Source organism: Cuculus canorus, chromosome 15, assembly GCF_017976375.1.
Source record: "Cuculus canorus isolate bCucCan1 chromosome 15, bCucCan1.pri, whole genome shotgun sequence".
Taxonomy (NCBI): domain Eukaryota; kingdom Metazoa; phylum Chordata; class Aves; order Cuculiformes; family Cuculidae; genus Cuculus; species Cuculus canorus.
Genome location: NC_071415.1, coordinates 10,527,903 through 10,547,276, shown reverse-complemented (window position 1 = coordinate 10,547,276; position 19,374 = coordinate 10,527,903). Strand labels below are relative to the sequence as shown.

At 48.4% G+C, this 19,374-nt stretch overlaps 1 protein-coding gene and 1 long non-coding RNA gene across 16 annotated transcripts in view; both read left to right on the top strand.

Annotated features, from left to right (window-relative positions):
• Positions 1-48: 48 nt before the first annotated feature.
• Positions 49-14,586, top strand: LOC128853759 (uncharacterized). 14 transcript variants are annotated; one of them, XR_008452489.1, is made up of 6 exons: positions 49-173; positions 4,086-6,563; positions 6,987-7,098; positions 8,429-8,491; positions 9,706-9,829; positions 11,220-14,586. It is a non-coding gene; the product is annotated as an uncharacterized LOC128853759 (long non-coding RNA). The 14 variants fall into 14 exon arrangements; XR_008452493.1 differs by lacking the exon at positions 49-173 and having other exon boundaries at positions 213-6,563; positions 11,220-11,662; positions 12,735-14,586; XR_008452491.1 differs by lacking the exon at positions 49-173 and having other exon boundaries at positions 213-6,563; positions 11,220-11,662; positions 12,160-14,586.
• Positions 14,587-17,286: 2,700 nt separating this feature from the next.
• USP22 (ubiquitin specific peptidase 22) overlaps positions 17,287-19,374 on the top strand; it is a 104,034-nt gene continuing 101,946 nt past the window's right edge. For both annotated transcript variants that reach the window (XM_054080214.1, XM_054080213.1), the window contains exon 1: positions 17,287-17,754. In XM_054080214.1, the coding sequence (XP_053936189.1) occupies positions 17,629-17,754 (126 nt within the window). In that variant the 5' untranslated portion in view covers positions 17,287-17,628. The remainder of the gene's footprint in view (positions 17,755-19,374) is intronic.

The following is a 19,374-nucleotide window of genomic DNA, read 5'->3' as shown; positions in this document are numbered from 1 at the left end:
GCTCCCAATGAGAGGGGGCTCCTGCGGCCCGGCCGGAAGTGGGTAGGGGGGAAATGCTGCAGACACAGTTGGAGGCGCTCCCGGCCCGGTCCCCGGAGGCACCGCTCCTCCCCTGGCTTCTTTTGGGGCCTCGTGGCTCCACTTGTGCAGGGCAGCGCGGGGAGGCACCTTCGGTTGGGCTTTACCATGGGCTGTGGCTGCTCTGAGGCAGCTGAGCTTGGGGGGGAGGGGGGGGGGCGTGTCTGTGGGAGCCATGTCTGTGGGTTTAGGGGAGTCATTTCGAGTTCGAGCCGCTTCTTGCCGTCAGAACCAAGACAGAGAAATGTGGCTGTTCTGAAGCAGCTGAGCTGGGGGGCTCTGACTGGACTGTAGTTCGGGCAGCCCTCATTAACTATAAATTTGGCCTCCAAACAGGATCTCTGAGAAACTTGGGCATCTTCCCCTTTGCAGTAGTTGTTATTTACGTGTATGTTGCTGTGTAGGCTGACCTAAAACTTCTTTTCTTCTTTGTTTCTTCTGCATGGAAGCATAAGATGGAGAAACCCGATGTGATGGGACTGTGCAGTGTGATTGTGAAAAGCATTGGGTGAATTCTGTAGAAGGAATAAAAATAAGGAGTTTCTGCAGAGTTTCTTTCAAAGCCATGGCGGGGGGAATCTGCTTTCTCTGGTTTTAAGTCAGCTTTGTGCAGTGAAGCTCGCAGACTGCAGCAGTGGCATGGAATTATTTCAGTTTGTGATGAAATGGGGTCTGAATGCGCTATAGGTTTTATAACTTTAGATCTTCCTGTTGAGGAAATAGCACCAATAAGGGGCTGCAGCATAAATCTCATGAGAGCTTTGGGAGCCTGAGGCCCTGAGGGTCCCAAAGTCCAAACAGACTCAGTGGTAGAAGGAGTTTTCTCTGAGGAAGGAAAGTGTGGGGCTTCATCCCAGCACAGGGAGCTTTTCTACCTGTTTGTGATCGTACTGCATGAGCATTAGTTATGTTTCCAGACGCAGTTGGAAACGCCAGCATTACCCAGAGACAAAGGCAATCAATCCCAGCTGTCTTTTCCCTGTGAACTAGAACCAAGAAAAAGGCTGGCTGTTCATGTCAGCTTTTGAAAGACAGTTTTATCATGAGTGTTTACGATAAGCGTTTCCTCTTCTGATACAGAAAATACAGTGAAGTTGTGAATTCATTTCAATAAGTTTGCCCTTAGTAAGGAAGGAATGTGTCAGGAAAAAGGAGAAAAGAACTCAAGATCTTCCCAAAAATCACATTCTGAAAGGTTTGATGATAATGCGTGTTTGTGGCTTCAGGAGGTTTGCTTGTTTATTTTTACAGGGAACAGTCTGTCACCAGACCAGCAGGGCTGGCAGAGCTGGTTGAAGCCAAGTGCCCTGCAGTGACTGTTTGTGTAGTGAGTTGTAGAGTAAAGGCTTTGACTGGAGCTGCAATTAGGGAAAGAAATTCATTGGGCTGAGCCTTGACTTTGTTGCTTTGATTGTGATTCTGTTTTCTTAGGTTAACCTAGTGTAATTAGTGACAATTCCACTGCTGATTTAGACCTGGTTGGCACCTGGCACCCTCGGTGGTAGTTAGGTGACTGGCTCACATTGACATGACTTTGTTCGCAAGAACATGAGAGGGGAATCTCCCGGAGCAAGGACTTGCTTTGGAGACCATGCAGGCCTGACTGGTAGAGGTCAGCATCCGTCTTCAAAGATATGCCCCTTGTTTGTATTAGCACTCAGTCTCCTCTTCCTCACAATGCCAGACCAGAATTGCAAAAGGCTGGGATCCTTTTAGCATTTTAACACTTCCTTGACAAACATCTTGCTGTTTTGTCTACCCTCCCGAGGTGTAAAAGCTCTTTTTGGAGAGGAAAGAAATCACCACACTCAAGGAACTATTTGCGCTTTTGTTTGGTGACATCTGCTTTACTGCAGGCATCACTGAGTGCAGATCTACAGCCTTTTAACCCTGTTCTCTAGGCAGCAATTTTGTGCTCTAGTTCTTCTAGGCTCTTATTCCTCACCTTTCTTCAAGGAATATTGTATGTAGCTTCTCTCTTAAGAAAAGCTTTGGTTGCTTACCTTAAAAGGAAAGATCTGTGCAGAGATCCCCACAGGGTAACAAAAACATTCACTGGGGAAAGCATCCTTGAACTGGTATGAATGGAAAGCTCCCAATTTCACTGTGCCTTTGGCTGGAAAATGTAAAATGTTCCAAGGGTTGGGGCATGATTAGCGATTTTCTTGTCTCAGCCTCTGGTGCAGGAGTGCAGACTCTCCTTTTCACACTCTGCTTTCATAGGCTGGGTTTGTAGGAGTGAATGAAAACAGACTGGGTTGTAAGAGAAGGAAATGGAAAAAGACTGGTGTCTTGGGGCTTTGCCATTCTCTGCCCCTGCAGATCAGTCATCCACGTCCCTTCCAGGCAGTGAACCCAAGAAGATGGGTCTTGATTTCTGCACCAGTTATAGTTCTGGTTCAGAACTGGGCTCCGACTTAAGGCCATCAGACTCTTGATGGTCTCGGTTCCTCTCGGGGAGGGTTTTGCTCTGGCTCAGTTCACTGCGCTCACAAGTTTTTGCACCACCAAAGTCTTTTTTTTCTTTAAGCTAGTTTCTAGAAAGTTTGGTTCCTGTTCTTTATAATTACTGTCTTCTCCAGACCCTGCACTGCAGTATTTCCAAGCGCAGTGTGAAAATGGTGCAGACTTAGTGAGACTGCATTTCTGAGGTATTATTGTGCGGCAAATCCCTGATCTTTGCAGCTAACCCAAAAGCTGGGGAAGAGGGAGCAATATCCTCTCCTCCTGCAGCTAAAGATCCTCAAACGTACACCACAGCCATTTTAATCGAGTTCAGTGCTTTCAGAGGAGATAAGGCTGTTTTGTCACACAGAAATAGAGATATGGCAAAGCTGAGGTACCATTTCCATTGCTTTAATTGCTGACTGGGCAGCTCGGGTCTGGCGTATTGAAATATCTCCTCCCTGCAGCTTTGCTGATCTCGGGATATCCAACCCTGTCCTTCCCTGCTGCCTTGCTTCTTTGCTTTACGCTGGTAAAGGCAGGTAAGGGCTGAGGGCTGAGTGTTGGGCAACAGGCACATCTGCAGAGAAGTGCATTGCTTTCCCCTCTTCTGCTTTTTGGTGGGTTAGGAAAGAGTTAAATGACAACAGAGGGAGAGGCTGTGCTATTGTTCAGGCATCGCTGGGCCCAGGGTGGCTGATCTCTATTCCCGGATCTGCCTCTGGTTTCCTGCATGACCTTGGGCCGGTCACTTACCTTTTCTTTCTCCCAAATTACAACATGGAAATCGTTCTCTTCCTTTGGTGCCTCTTCCCCTGCGGGTTTCAGGGTGGCTGTGGTCCACCGGTGGGAGATGATGGGAGGAGGAGAACACATTTCCACTGGAGAAATATTTACACAGAGGATAGCAGGTTTTGGTCATGTTCTCTCGGATGCAGCGTGGGCTGAGCATATGGTGATATTTCGGTTTTTTTTTAGTAGGCAAACCTGTGGTGAAAACCGAATTCCGTTTGTTGTTGATGCAGCTGCCCGAGAGCAATGCCAGCTGCAGTGATCCCTTCCTTCACTAGATGGTGCTTTTGATCAAAGATTCGAATCACCGCAGTTCCTTTCCATACAGAATTGCCTAATTTTTCTTTCCCAATCTCCATTCCTTCCCCTCTTTTCTTTCTGTGCTTTAACACTATGGGGGACACTTAATGATGCTGGATACTGAGCAAGGCTAAGCTGGTGGTAATGCAGGCTCCAAGCTGCCCGCACGCGCCAGCCAGTTTATCTTCTGGGCTTTGGTTTGTGAAGTGTGTGTCAGTGCTGCTGGGCTGTGGCAGAGAATTGAATTCTTTCCATGTTTTCTATTCCATAAGGAAAAGGCTTCAAAGAGCGAGTCCCCTCCCCCTCTCTGCTGGTGAAGGGCTTTTAGGGAAGCTGGGGAAAAAAAAAAAAGCCAGCTCTGACAGAGGGATTTATTTAACAAACCACTGCCTTTCCCTGCCTTAGCAGAAGATTGGCTGGGTTTTTATTTGAAAAGGAATCGCTGCATTGATATCCATCTTTGTATTCAGGAGATGGTTACCCAGCCAAGGTCACTGCTGCTGCACGCCCGTATCGCACAGCGAGCCAGCCTCCTCTTCCTTGAATGAGCATTGATTTTGGAAAGGCTTCCCCAGGTAAATAATGGGAATAGGCTTGAATCTGCCAGTGCAGGGTCCTGAGCCACTGGGTAGAGGAAGCCGGGAGCACAGCTCTCCCTTTTATAGAGGCAGCAGAGGAGATGGATGAAATTGTAATCAAACATTTCCTGTACAGACACGCACAGGGATGGGTTATTAGCTCGCACAGCAGGGTGTGTGGTGGTGAGCTGTCATCATCCGTGACGGCGAGTGCAGGGCAAAGCGGGCTGCCTGCCCTCAGCCTGTACTGGCCCCTCCAAGGCTCTCACCTGCAGCCGTGCAGTTGGTTTGCGTCCATGCACTTGCACGGCTCCCCTGCAGCCCTGCCCTCGTGCCAGGCTGCCTCGCATGCCTGCAGCCAGATGCTCCCATCAGGGAGGCTGCAAGGTTGCATCACGTACAGCTCCCTCCCTGTGGAATTGTACAAACATTAATGAATGGGGCTGGATTGCTGCTATGACACCAATCAGCCATGCACAGATTTATTGTCTGAGGCCAGGAGAGTTTATCCTTCTGCCTCTGACACCGCACCAATGACGGCGATTCCGTGCGTGTGTGACAAGTCCACAAGGCCGGTGCCCGCAGCAGCCCCGAGCTCACGTGCTGGATGTTACGCTCATGGCAGTGACGTCCCCACAGCAGGGGCAGGAGCGATGCTGAACTGCGGTGTGGCACAAACTCCTCTCAGGACTGGGAGCTGACAGTGATTTCTTTGTCGTTCCCCTGCTGTCATCTTCCCACTGCACATGCATTTGTTCATCGTTAGTAAGATACTGCTGATGACTAAGCCCTGGGTCTGCAGCACAGAGAAACCGTTTGAAGGAGCAGCCCAGAATGCAGGGTTCAGCCTCGTGAGAAGTGGGAACAATGCATTTTCTCACATTATTAGATCTGGAGAGCATCTTCCGGTCCCTCCTGGCTGAGAGGGAATTGCATCACTGGCATGTGCAGATATTTTTCCTGAAATCTGCTTGTTTTACTGTTTTTCATCCGATGGAATTTGCCAGCGTGTCCCAAATTATGTGGTTCTGAAATTTAAAAGCAACGTACCTGTGTGGGGGAGAGAATGAGTGGTTTTGACTTGCAATCTGGCTCTTCCCTCCCTCCTTCCCTCCCCCCTTCCTTTTCCCCACATCCCCATGTGTTATAAAGCCAGCTGCTCCCGGAATAGTTTGGGAATGAAATGCCACCGTTTGAAACTGGTGAGTCACACTTTTTGAAGGGGGGTGTGTGGTGAATATGAAATCTTGTGGTGTGGCAGAGCTTCTCCTGGTGAGTACAGACGGATATTTAGAACCGCAGATTCCCTGCTGATGGAATTGAGGGGCTTTGAATAATGGCTGCTGGGTGTGTCCGTGCTGCTTTTTGCAGGAGGATCTCAAAAACCCTCTGCAAACTTTGTCTTCCTTCGTGTCCCCACTGCAGCTGCATCCCAGTGTCTCCTCCAAAGGACTCACTTGTATCTGTCTGACAACGCACCTACAGCGACTCTCTTAATTAAGTCTCCCTGCGCTGCTGTGAGGTGTGTAATTACAGTGAGCCCTGACTTCAGCAACTGCTCGAGGGACTAACAAAAAAATTCTTTACCAGAGCAGGAAAGAACAGAATTCTACTGAATACATTTTTTGGGATATTTTAAGGGACTTTTATTAAACAAAGGGGTTCAGTTATTCTGGTTCCTTCTCAGTGTATCCCAATATTAGGATGATGTCTTTAATATACTGGGTGCTAACATAATCATAATCCTTCCGAAAGGATACTTGAGATCTTTTAACAGAGACTGCTGTAAAAAACTGTCAATTAGTGCAAACGGTGGCAATGGTCTTGCAAAATGAACTGTTGTTTATCAGAAGCTGAGCAGCTGTCCCTCCCTGCCCAAGCCCTGCCCAGTGGTAAATGTATTTAGTGGAAGGGCAACACTGAGGATTGCTGTTCTAGAGTATCAGACCCACCCATATTCTCAACTCTGGCAGGTGCTAGGAATGGTGCATTTCTAACTGAAGTGGTAGCTGCGACGCTAATGGTGTCTCCCAAAGAGCTCTAGTAGTTCCAGGCAGACTGATTTTTGCTGTGGCTGCTGCCCGCTGTCAGATGTCTCTGCCTGGTGCCCGTAGTGTGGGCTGGACTGTGCATCTCCATTCCCAGCCCAGTCCAGTCATCTAACTCTTGCAGGTCACGTTACTGGTCCAAGCACTGAACTGTGGTGGCTGTGGAGAAGATGCGCCACCTATTTGCAGCCTCTGCTTCAACAGTGATGATCTCCAGCTGAAGGAGAGGAAGAAGCTGGCAACTAATACCATAAATCATTCCCATATGGGCTGGCAGCTGTCCCCTTGAGTCCCACCTTCACTGGCATTCTGAGTACACACTGTGAGTAAAACTCCCAAATCACAAGCCAAGCTCTGTACCGAACGTGGTGGGGATTTTGTGAGCAGAAGCCCTATGGGGTTTGATGCCATCTCTGTCTATTTTATTTGGAAGACTGAGCTAGTAGCAAGATTTTATGAAGTGTGCATTTCTATCTCAAATTGTAGATAGTGTTAACTAGAAACCCACATACTCTGTCGTCACTGGATTTGACAAAAATAATCTCTGGCTGCAGAAATTTGCTGCAGAAATTTGCTGCAGAGCCTGAGCTTTTCTTTAATACAAAATAAAACAACCTCAGAGACAACCTTGAGAAGTCAAATATGGGTGCTGTTCCACATGCCTTTCTCTCAGCAGCAAAGACTACTTATCTGCCCCACTCTTTTCTCTTTTGTGCTTCATTGCTGCCCTTTTTTCTTAATTCAGACTGTTTCCGTGGCGTGGCTGAAACCTTGGGTCTGCAAAGAGTCGAATCAGAGGCACCACACAAGCAGGAAGTTGTGGTAGCAGCGTAGGAGCAAGTGAACCAAGGAACCAGGTAAGAAAAGGGTACCCCTATGGGTACGTGCTGCACTGCCGGGTCCTCCAAAGCAGTAACTCTAAGGGATGTGAGCAGCAGTGGATCATCAGTTCTGAAACGTAATGACAGTATTTTAGTGCATGACATTGTCTTCTTGGCCTCTGTTTCTTCTGGCATAGGTGTCTGCCCTGGTATGTTACCTCCCCAGATCCCCAAATCCATTTAGGATGCCATTTCCTGCAGATGACTCCCACGATGATGCTGGGCATGATCAGTACAAATACTCCCTACTGAAAAGTACTTTGTTTCTTAGGATGAGGTTAGTGTCATTTCAGATTGAGTAACGAAAGATGAATTTACTGAATATACAACTCACTGAAGTACCGAATTCAGTAAGCATTTCAAGTCTCAAAGATAAGTGATTTTCTTTAAAATTTAATGGATTTTTGCCCAAATCAAAGGATTTTGCCTCATCTACTGTGGGATTTCCCAGGGTGCCTCAGACCACACACCCTCAGCCTCTTAGACTTGGCAAAACTGCTACATAATGTGTGGAACTCTTCCTGAGATGAGCAAGCATTTCAGTTCATTCAGAAAGGCCAAGATTACTACTGATTTATTGGGGCGGGGGAATAAAAAGGACAACCAAGATGACGTTGGACATCATTAGTGAGGCATTGTCAGAACACAATAGAAGAACAGACAAAAGCCAGTCCAGATTCTGTGGTATTTCCTAAAGGGCTCCCTCTGGCGCATGGCTATTCCCTGCCAATCCTTTAGTATTGTTTTTGATAATGAATAGAAGCTGAACAGATGATTGTTGCATTGTCCACTAAGTGATTCATTTACATTAAATACTGCTCCAAAAGTAGGCTTTGGGTGGACTTTTTTAGTCACTCCAGTTATTTATTTATACAGTTTAATTACCATCTTTTAACTCTCCACTTTACTTAATTATTTCCTGATTGCTTCTGCTAAATTGCATGGGGTGTAACTCCTCAGAACTCAGTGGTCCAGCCAGCCCTGACAAAAGAAGCAGCATCTCTGTATTTTCAAAGATGCTTCATTTTGAGTCCTCACCTCTAGAAAACCACTCCTGGTTTGGGAAGGCGCTGAGGTTCTTGAGCATCTGCAGGTCCCTGGTTTCCTTGGTCCCTAGCTCTGAAAAGTCAGGCTATGAAGCACAAACTTTGCTGCATAAACCATCACAGCTCCATTGATTCCTTCATTAATCTTTCAACTTCCACTGTGCGTCTGCACCACCATTTCTTTATTAACCCAGGACTTCCCTAACAGTTTTGGGCTTTTATTATGGAGGTCAATAGTTTTGTTTTGGTTTGTTTTGCAGGGTGTGACAGATGCGAAGTGCTTGAGAGCAGATTGAAAGTACTGCAGTTAGAAGAACTTCAATGTAAGTATTTAGCCCCAAATCCACATCCTGAATTACAAGTCCTCTAATGTGGATGTACTAATGGGTGGGGGAGAACCAACACATAGGGAAGGACTTTTTGATGGTTGAAGGAAGTCAGCACTCTAGGCTTTTCCATCTCCTGTTGTCCCAGAAGCTGCATGGTTTTTGCGTTTGTTGAATAACTGTAGGTACATCTCAAAGCCTTGATTTTCTAGTTATTCTCTGTTCTCCATTCGATGTAGCACAAGGGCAGGTTCAGCTGGGCTTTGTTTCTCCCTCTATGAAAAAGCAAAATCTAGGGTAAGGCAGCAAAGTAGTGATGCAGGGAGAGGAAGGAAACAGTCCTAACACTGCAGAGTTGTCCATGTCATGTGGCCTAGGTTTAAATCTCCCAGGATGGAGCAGAGCAGCCATTGCAGTCTTTTGTGACATTTTCTCACTTCCTTCTTGATCCACTTAGGAAAAGTGAAATCACCGGTCCTGTGCCCAGATACAAAAGAAAGAAGTTTGGTGTTTTTTTGAAGAGTTTATATGCCAAGATGAGGCAAGAAAAAGATCGATTCTTTGCAACCAGTTTCCTACCAACTCATAAGCCAAATGAACAGAGAGGGCAAGTATGCTCCAGTACCTCTGCAGCTTTCCAGCTGTGAGCGACATCACACTGCAGCTCTTTGCCATTCTCTGCTGCTGTAGTTACAGAACCTGGGTAGAAGCTGCTGCGTGACTACCTAAGGTTTAGGCCTCTGTGTTTGTTACACTTCTGTTACCCAGTTTCAGAAACTGCCTTTGGCTGGTCTGTGATTAAACCAAATAATCCATCCCTTAGGACCTGCCTGAACTTAAGCCTTCTTCTGGGTTAGATGGCATCTTCATGAATCCAGATGAAACTCAGCAGACGTCCAAATAAACCCAGCCCTCCCTCTGCATAAAACCATGACATATTGCTAGAGTTTCCCCCACTGCCTTCCACTTTAACCCTAGAGCGTTGCTCTCCTTGTATTCCCAGGAGCCCGCGTTGCTCTGTGTTTAGTGGCAGGCGATGAAATCAAACCGTGCATTAGCAGCTCCATAATAGCTTTGCTCAGTGGAACCCAGCTTCCTTCATTAATCCAGAAAATGAGACTTGTTTTCGTACATTTGAGAAGCTAATTATTTAAGTGCTGGGAATTAAGGCTCATCAGATACTGGAGACTGATTTTGGTTTTGCTTCCCAGGGGATGGAACAAGATGGAAGGAAGCTGGTTTTGCACAGGTGTGCGGGATGATAACTCACCAGTACCTGGAGCAAGGAACAACAGTGTCCAGATCCTTGTCTACTGTAAGAATAAAAGCCCCTCTGTAAGTCACTTTTCCAGACATCATTTGATGAGTCTTCTCATTCAAATACATTTTTTTTTTAAGTCACCACTGATCAAATGATTCCTATAGATTTTTATTTTTTTTTCCATGAAAAGATGTTCCCTGCTTGTAGGTCACTTAGCCTGAATTTTTTGTAATAGAACAATAATGCTGTGTCTCAGCTGGGCTGAGAGGGGAAACGAGCTCACATCAGGCGTCCTTCTGTAATCACTTATCCTTCAGGTATCCTTTATACCTGCCCCTGGACTCAGCGCTGGTGAGGCCACACCTCAAATCCTGTGTTCAGTATTGGACCCCTCACTACAAGAAAGACATCGAGGGGCTGGAGTGTGTCCAGAGGAGAGCAACAGAACTGGAGAAGGGGCTGGAGCACAAGTCTTACGAGGGGTGGCAGAGGGAACTGGGATAGTTTGGAGAAGAGGAGGCCTGAGGGGGAACCTCATCGCTCTCTACAACTGCCTGAAAGGAGGGTGTAACGATGTAGGTGCTGGTCTCTTCTCCCAAGTGACAGGATGACAGGAAATGGCCTCAAGTTGCACCAGGAGGGGTTTAGATTGAATATTAGGAAAAATTTCTTTACCAAATGAATGTCAAAGTATTGGAACTGGCTGCCCAGGGCAGTGGTGGAGTCTCGATCCCTGGATGTTTTCAGAAAACATGTAGCCATGGCACTTTGGGCCATGGTTTAGTTGGACAGGATGATCTTAGAAGTCTTTTCCAACCTTACTGATTCTATGATTCAGTCTTTTGTCTTTGATCACTGTACTGAGAGAGGGGTTTAGGTAGAACAGCTGCTACCCAACCCAACCTAACCAGGGACCTTCCAGTGGCTTGGGAAACAAGATGAATTGGGTGAAAACCCCCCTCGTCTGTGGGAAACCACAGATGAGGACAGATCTGTTGTTCTAAACAAAGTTTGTACAACACAATGACTTTCAACAGTAGATGGGTGCTTTTGACATTCTTCCCAGAAAATGACATAGAATCCATTGATGCGATTGGCAATAGCTGTATGCTAAAGAACGGGGATTTCGTTCTGATAGTGTCACCGGATGGATCCATTCTTCATTCCAAGCATTTTGCCAACAACAGATTTTTCATTTTTACTGAGGTAGCCAATGTCCTGTGTTTGTCCTCAGAGACCAAGGGAGCGAACTTTTCCGTGTGCTCAGTTGAAGCCAGATGTTAAAGTATTGTCTGGATGTAATTGACTTGACAAACAGCAGGAATGACATTTTAGCTCCATTTAAGTCAGTGGCAGAATTCCTGTTGAGTTCAACTGGGGCCAAGATTTCATCCTTTGGCGGTGCTGATGGGGAATCTAACAGACGATCTTCAGAAAATAAGCACAAGCATTCTGTTTTTCTAGGCTTCTTTTCATCCTGTGGGCCATGAACCTGTGGAATTCTGTGCCCTAGTTTGAAGAGGTCTGTGAAGATCACAAAGACAAGGGAGCTTATTGTCATTAGATTTATATTAGCTATAGAGGGGCCTGTGATTCAAGGGAAGACTTCAGGAATTAATTACAAAGTTCTTAGTCGGTTCAATCCATTGAAATCCACCTATCTTTGTGCTCCTCAGACTGAAAAGCACTGTCTGGCAGGACCTGTGCAGCTGAACTAATCCACTGTCACTGTATATTGTGGATTCAAGCAGCCACTTTATCCCCTGTACCAGGACTGAGCCATGTGGAAACCTCTGATCTCGCACCTACCAGATGCTGTTACCAATGGATTGGACTGAAAACTACCCCTTTGTATTGGAGAAGCTGGAGTAGGTGGGCCCAGGCAACCAGTTCAGTTTTGTAGCAAGGTCAGTACTTTGTCCCCATGATAAATGAGCAGGCACAGGGCTCTTGGTATAGACTATGAGGTGTTTCAAGCATTTCAGATGAACTTGATTGGCAACTAAGGGCAATTGGCTTCTGCTGGAATTGTGCAACGGACTCCACAATATCTCCAGAGGTTTAAGCCTTGTGGTCAGACATACAACCTGATGTGCGTTAAAGACTTTGACTTAAAGTATCTGAGCGGAAGTTCATAATACTTAGATGAAGAAAAAAAAAAAAAAAAAGGCTTGAGCTAGGGAGAAAAAAAAAACTATTTAAAAATAGAGTAATATTTAAATGTTAAAAGCATTCTGTTTAGGGTTTCAAAAGTTTTTCCATGTGTGTTCCATAAGTTCCTTCCAGTTAGATTATGGGAGAATTTGTCTTTCTTACAGTGCCTAAAAAAAATGCAGGAGAGGTACTGAGGAATCTTCATGTGTTGTGTATTTGTTATCAGCATTGAGAGACCTTGTGCTTGCAGGAGCAAATTGACTTCAAGATGAGAATAAGATGCCGTGACTGGATCAAGCATTTCAGCCACATGCATGCAGGGTGACTTTTCTGTGTGGCTTACTAGAAGATGAAATGGGGTTCAAATGGAGACCCGGGTCCAGGAGAAGCCAAAAAGGAGTGAGCAACTGAAGTCAGAGTGCCCACACCTTGCTTCTCTCCTCTTCTATGTGCCTACCTAGGGGTCTGCTTTGATTGCTCTGCCAGAAGCAGGAAGATGCTTAAGGAATACTGCTTTATGGCGATATATTCCTGAATTCCTTTCTCAGCTATACGAAGCATTTCCAGAATTAAGAACTTTGCCAGCTATACAGTCCTTGAGTTCCAAATGAGCAAGCAACGCAAGCTCCTGGATAGCCCCCTTCAAATCCATTCCTGGAAACACGGTCTTCAGTCTCTTGTAGGTTCAGAGTTAAGACAGCTTCAACTGTAATGCAGCTTTTTGTGAAGAATCCTAGCTAAATCCTTGATGTTGCTCACACAGTTCATGTAAGGGAAAGGTTCGTGTTTACCTGAGAATTAAACTGGATGTTCTACACATTTTAGGTGAAAAAGCATGCCCAAATGGTAAAGTAATAATTGATTCATGGCTATACAGCAAAGTCTAGAAGTGCCACTTTGGGATGACGTGGATCGAGGATACAGTTACTGTGCATCTCCATGTGAAGAACTCTGCTTCTTCCCAGCTGAGCTATCATGTAACGCATACGACTCTCTGGAGAGAGTGTTTGCAGCACATTTGCAGTATGTTTTAGCTACTATCAACATTTATATTCCATTGTCATTCGGGGGTAAGCACTAATTAGCATAATCATCAATGCTTTAAAATTAAAAATTCCTCCAAGAGACACAAGAGGGATTGAAACTGTTTCTTGCCCCCAGATGCAAATCCTTTTCCCAAGCTATCTGCTGCGCCAAAAGGCTTTATTCTAGAACCATTCCCAATCTGTGCCCAAGAGTAAATTAAACTACAGTGAACTTGTAAACTCGTGTGTGTGTACACCAAGCAAATTCGACAGTTACTACGTGACAAATTGTTGTCCCTGTTTTTCACTTCTATTTTGTTTTGGCTGCTGCTGCTGCATCACCTTTACTGCGTGGGCTGGGACTCCAATTTCTACATTCCTCCCGTTGATAGCAGGTGTAGTCAAGGTCGGTGTCCTGCACAGGGGTTCCTTGTGTCCCAAAGAATGCCTCTCACATCCTCAGCAGGTCTGCAAGCGGTGGGCCATGAAACCTCGGGGAGCAGGAATGGTTCGATGTTGTAATTGTTCTTGAACCGGCCAGAGAGAAAAAAATAATGTTTTTTTTTCCTCAGGAAATATCTCTTTGAGAGGAAAATGCTAACAAATGCAGGTGTTTCTGAATGAAAACAATTAGGCTTATAAGCTCACAATTCTTGTCATTTCTGCATGAGACAAACACACCACACCCGACACTGAGTGAACTTGGGAACTCTGTGAGAAAAGAGTAACACAGGAATCTCCAGGACAGTTTCTGAATCTGCAGGGCATGGAATGTTGTGTTGTCTTTTTGCTATCCAATTTTTTCAGATATGGGCTTCAATTTCATTGGCAGAAATTCTCTCTTTTATCTTTATCTCCTGTTTTGATGTGGTAGCCATGGAGAAGAGCCCAAGATTAGTAACAGTAGGTTGTTGCAGAGTAAGAGTAAGTCTCTACTCAGATTTAAACTGTAGTAATACCGGGGAGTTGTTTAACTGGAAACATTCAGATCTTGTAGAATAAATACTGGATGCTGTTAGGATGTTAATCACCCATCCTGCTGAGGTCTATCCTGAAAACAATGGTTAGCTCCCCTGGAGGTCAATGTGTTTGCACTTGGGCCCTTTGGCACTCGACTCTGTTTTGCTGATAAGGAAAGAAATGGGCCATATTCTGAAGCTGAGATGCTAACATATGACTCTAACAGCAGTGTCTAGCAATGGGCTACCAGATTCCCTCTGGAAGCCAGTAATGAGAAACTTCGGAGAGAGGAAAGGGGTGGTGAATCTTTTCTCCGAGAACCTCAGAAGAGGCTGAATGCCTTTGGTGGTGACCTGGGCTAAGAGACCAAGACTGTGATAGAAACAAAGACCTCATGCCTTGCTTGTGTTTGCTGTTGGCAAAGCAGGCAGTGGGTAGGATTAGGGAATGTTTAACTACAAAGTTTTAGTTTCCCAGTCCATGCTGTCTGCTATGTCCCTTGGTTTGCCTCTCCTCAGCATCTCGGCACGTAGCCCCATGCATGTTTTGCAACTTTTCTTTAGAAAACTCCTTTGCATTTTACAGCCACATAGAAACCAGAGTTCCTGCAGCACATTTAGGAAGAAAGGAATTTATGCTGCTTTTGCTGGGATGACATTCTGGGATGAGAGAGGCACATAGAGATAATATCACACGTTCTACAAGTCAATGTGCTTTTACAGCATCTATCTTGTTTCCAAATGATCACAGCCAATGTCCTAGCTTGACTCATGGTGCTGGAACCTTGCAGTGGATGACCAGCCAGGGCTACAGAGAAAAGGCGAGTTGTCAGAGACCAGGATCTGCTTGAAGACTGGCCTCTGAATTAAAACTAATCAGTAACTGCTCTTGATGGCTCTTTTGTATCTGGATGAGAAAGATCCAGGAGAACTCATTTTTATTACTTATTTCCTTAATTTTAGCAGATGATGTCAGAACACCATCATGACATGCACATTTTTTTTGAAACAAAGAGAGCTGTTTGATTAGTAAATGTGAAAGATCCAGTGGGAGGTGTCCCTGCCCATTGTAGGGGGTTGGAACTGGACTTTAAGGTCCCTTCCAACCCAACCCATTCTATGATCTATATTTTCTGCTGGTTTTAGTGCTAATGATCTAGAAGATCTTAAGATCAAGGCTATTAAAAAAAGTTTATGACAACATTTTTTAGATGAGACTCTTGAATAGGTCTACTGTTGGTTTGGTGTTAAAATCAGAGTGATAAGACGGAGTACATCTGATCATGGCACGTGAAAAGTTTCTTCGGTATTGTCTTCATGAAGAGGTGACAAGGTTGTCCGGTGAAGTGGTGGCTGTCCCATCCCTGGAGGTTTTCAAGGCCAGGGTGGAGCCTTCTCCATCTTCTTGGGGTCAAAGGGCTTGTGGCAGAGTGGGCAGAGCAGGGATGGCAGTTGCAGGCAGGGCTGCAGGCATTCCCAGCAAAACATGGGGATACAAGGAGCAGTGTTGAGTGGTCCAGAGGTGACCCAGCCCAGGAGGAGGAGGGGAAGCAGGACCCCAGTCCCAGGTCTCCATTACCAGGGACTCTTGTGCACCCCAGGCAGCCGTGAAGCCCAGGGACCGGCATCCCCGCTAGGAGGAACTGGACAGAACTGCGAGCTTGAGAGAGGGTGTGGGGAGGTGCTTCTCCCAAGTAACAAGGCGTAGGATGAGAGGAAATGGCCTCAAGTGGTGCCTGGGGAGGTTTACATTGGATATCAGAAAGAATTCCTTTACTGAAAGAGTGGTGAAGCAGTGGAAGAGGCTGCCCAGGGCAGTGGTGGAGTCCCCATCCACCGAAGAGTTCAAAAAAGTGGCACTTCACGACCTGGTTTAGGAGGCTTGGTGGGGTTGGGCTGACGGTTGGACTTTATGATCTTAGAGGTCTTTTCCAACCTTAATGATTCTATAAGTCTATAACCAGATCCAGTGGGAGGTGTCGTAGTGGATGGGCTTTGAGGCCACTTCCAACACAAACCATCCTATGATTTAGACTGCTATGTGCTGACAACATAAGTCAGTCAGGAATATTAACGTCAGCTTGGTGGAAGCAGAAAATGACCATCGCCAGCAAGTCGAGGGAGGTGGTTCTGCCCCTCTATTCCTCTCTTTTGAGACCTCATCTCGAGTATTGCGTCTAGTTCTGGAATCCTCAATGTAAGAAGGAGATGATGTTGGAACAGGTCCCAAGAAGGATACAAGGATGATCCGTGGGCTGGAGCACAGGATGAGAGAGTTGGGGTTGTTCAGCCTAGAGAAGAGAAGGCTCAGAGGAGACTTTAAAGTGACCTTCCAGTACCTGAAGGGGACCACAGGAAAGCTGGAAAGGTGCTATTCATAGAGGCTTGTGGGGTTAGGACGACGACCAATGGGTATAAACTGGAGAAGGACAGATTTAGACCAGACATTAGGAAGAATTTCTTCACCATGAGAGTGGTGAGACACTGGCCCAGGTTGCCCAGGGAGGTTGTGGCTGCCCCATCCCTGAAGGTGTTCAAGGCCAGGTTGGATGGGCCTTGAGCACCCTGATCCAGTGGGAGGTGTCCCTGCCCATGGCAGGGGGGTTGGAACTGGGTGATCTTTAAGGTCCCTTCCAGCCCAAACTATTCTATGATCCGCGAATCAATGAATCTGGGCGAGCTTGCACCCATCTAAACCGGTTTCCCTTTAGCTCAGTTATTACTACTTATTCTAACGCCTCATAACCCTGAGCGGGAGCCGCAGGAGCCCCGGGTGGAGAAGGGAGCCCCGGAGGGGCAGGGGGCCGCCCGCCCTCTCCCCTCGGCCGCCCCCGCGGCAGCAGCGCGGAGCGGCGGATGTGACCGCAGCGCAGCCCCCGCGGCGCAAGGAGCCGCCGGCAGGCCCCGCCCCCTCGCCGGTTACAGCCAATCGCCTCGCATATCGCGCTGTGATTGACAGCAACACTCGCCAATCGCACTCCAGTACGCCCATCGCCTATCCCGCCCCCTCGCCTCATTGGCCGCTCGCACTGTCAATCATCCCCGCTCTCCCCGCCCCTTTCCGGCAGGGGGAAATGCTAGGTAGGAAGGGTGGAGGGAGGGCGAGAAGAAAAGAAAAGCGACCAATGAGAGGCGAGAGAAGGGCGGAGTGACGTGCGGGCAGACCAATCGTCGCGCTGGTTTCCCCTCGCGCTCCCTCCCCGTCGGGTGGCGGGGCAGAGGGGGCGCCCCCGCCGCCCCCCCCCGCTCCCCCCCTTTCCCCGTTGGTCTGTCCCGCTCCGGGCCTGGCGGGCTGCGTTGAGCTGAGCGGCTCGGACGGTCGCACGCGGCGGGCGGAGGGGGGTGCGGGCGAGGAGGAGGAAGGAGACGGCGGAGGAGGCGGCGGCGGCAGCGGCGGGGGGGGGCGGTTTAAAGAGACAAGAGGCGAGCGGCGGCCGGCTGGGGGAGTCGGCGCGGCGGCGGCGGGCGGGGACTCGCCCCCTTTCCTCACACCCGCTCGCTCTCCCCGGGGTCTCCGCCGCCCCGCTCCCCTCCCCGGCGGCCTCTATGAGGTAGAGGGGCAGCGGTACCTCGGAGCGCCCCATCTTTGTGCGCTTTGTTGGGCGCCGCGGGGCCGTGGCGGCGCGCAGCCCCGGCCCCTATGCGCCAGCCGCTCCCCGCGGCCCCTCGGCAGCGGCGGCCTGAGCGGCTGCGGAGCGCGGGGGAAGGGCCCGGATTGATGTGGGGGGGTCTGACATGAGTCCGCCGGCGGCCGGGTGCTGCCATGTGACCGGCTTCAAGGTGGAGAACTGGAAGCAGAACCTGCGGGCCATCTACCAGTGCTTCGTGTGGAGCGGCTCGGCCGAGACCAGGAAGCGAAAGGTACCCGGGGGGGGGGGGGGAGGCATCCACACCCCCCTTCCCCTCCCCTCCCGTCCCTTCCCTCCCTCCCTTCGACGCCTCGGACCGCCCGGGCTGCACCGGCACCGCCCGCCGAACGGGAAACCGGGCGGCACCGGCACCGCCCGCAGCGGGGCCAGAGGGAAGAGGGGGGTCCCGGGATGGAGGGAGCAGGAGCCCTCGAGGATTCATTCGGTATCACCGGAGAAACGGGGGATTCCAGCATGGAGAGGGGGCAGGAGTCCCGAGGATTCCTTCGGTGTTACCGGAGGGAGAGGGGATGTCCCGGGATAGAGGGGGCAGCAGCCCCCAGTCTTCATTCGGTGTCATTGGAGGGATGGGGGCATGGAGGGGGCAAGGTCCCCCCCCCCCAGGCTTCCTTCGGTGTTATTGGAGGGATGGGGATCCTAGGATGGAGGGGGCAGCCGCCTCTAGGATTCATTGGGTGTCACTAGAGGGATGGAGGATCCCGGGATGGAGGGGGCAACCACCCCCGTGGCTTCCCCCGCCGGCACCGGGCGTGTCCGGGCTCTGGGATGGGGGGGGAAGGAGGAGGTGGTCACCGGAGGGGCGTGTGGGAGGGACGGGGTTGGAGGAGGCATCCAGCCCCGAGGCCTCCCCACCGCCTCCTCCCGGGAGCAGCGAGGGTTTCCCGGAATCCGGGGGGGAGGGGAGGCTGGGGGTGGGGGGCCGTGAATGGAGGGGTTCGTTCTCTGGAGGAAAAAGGAAGCTGCTCGCTGTGATAATCTGCTTGGAAAAGGGGATTCCTGCAGCAGTGTGTTTGTGTGTGGGGAGTATGGGGAAGCAACTGAGTCTGGGGTCCCCGGGAGTGGAATGCTGGGAGCGAGCTGATTTGAGGGCAAGGCACTGGGAAAAATCCCGTCTGCATCAGGCAAAGTGTGAGAGTAGAGTGCTTTTCCCACCTATCTTCCAAAATTGCATCCCTATCTGCAGGCGTTTTCCTGGAGGACTTCTCTCTTCACCATGGAACTCATTCCTGCCTTCCCTAGAACCAACCAGTTTCACTCCAAAGTGACTTGGCAGATTTCTGTCTCATCCAGGACTGAGGAGGGGAGGCAGCAACCACACGTAGCAAAACTTGTTTTTTCAGGGCAGCGTGGGCCACCCATTGAAAACTTCTTGATCCCGCTTGCTTTGCATTAAGCTGCTCAGCTTGTTATTCACCATAGGACTAGAGGATGAAAGATGTGCTTCAGGGGGGAGGTGGTAAGCCTTTCTCTGTTCAGTTTATGTTCTCAGGACAGTCCCATTTCCCATTTTTTTACTTAAAAAAAGGAAAAATGGGATCTCAGAAGAAACATTTTGAATGCTTTTAGTTACTTGATAGCGCTGCAAAATGCAGTCAGACTTGTTTTCTGTGTTTATGATCCCCTAAAGTCAATACAAAGTATATTAGTCAAACTCTGCTTCTGTTTAGCCTTTAGTGTTTCAAAATACAAATTGATGTGTAATGCTTGGTACTTGCAGCTTAGATGGAGGAAAATTATACATGTGCTGTGGGGAAAGAAAATGACAAATGAGGTAGGAAGATAGATAAATACAAATCAAGTGTTTTGTGGAAGAACAAAACTAAAATTTCAT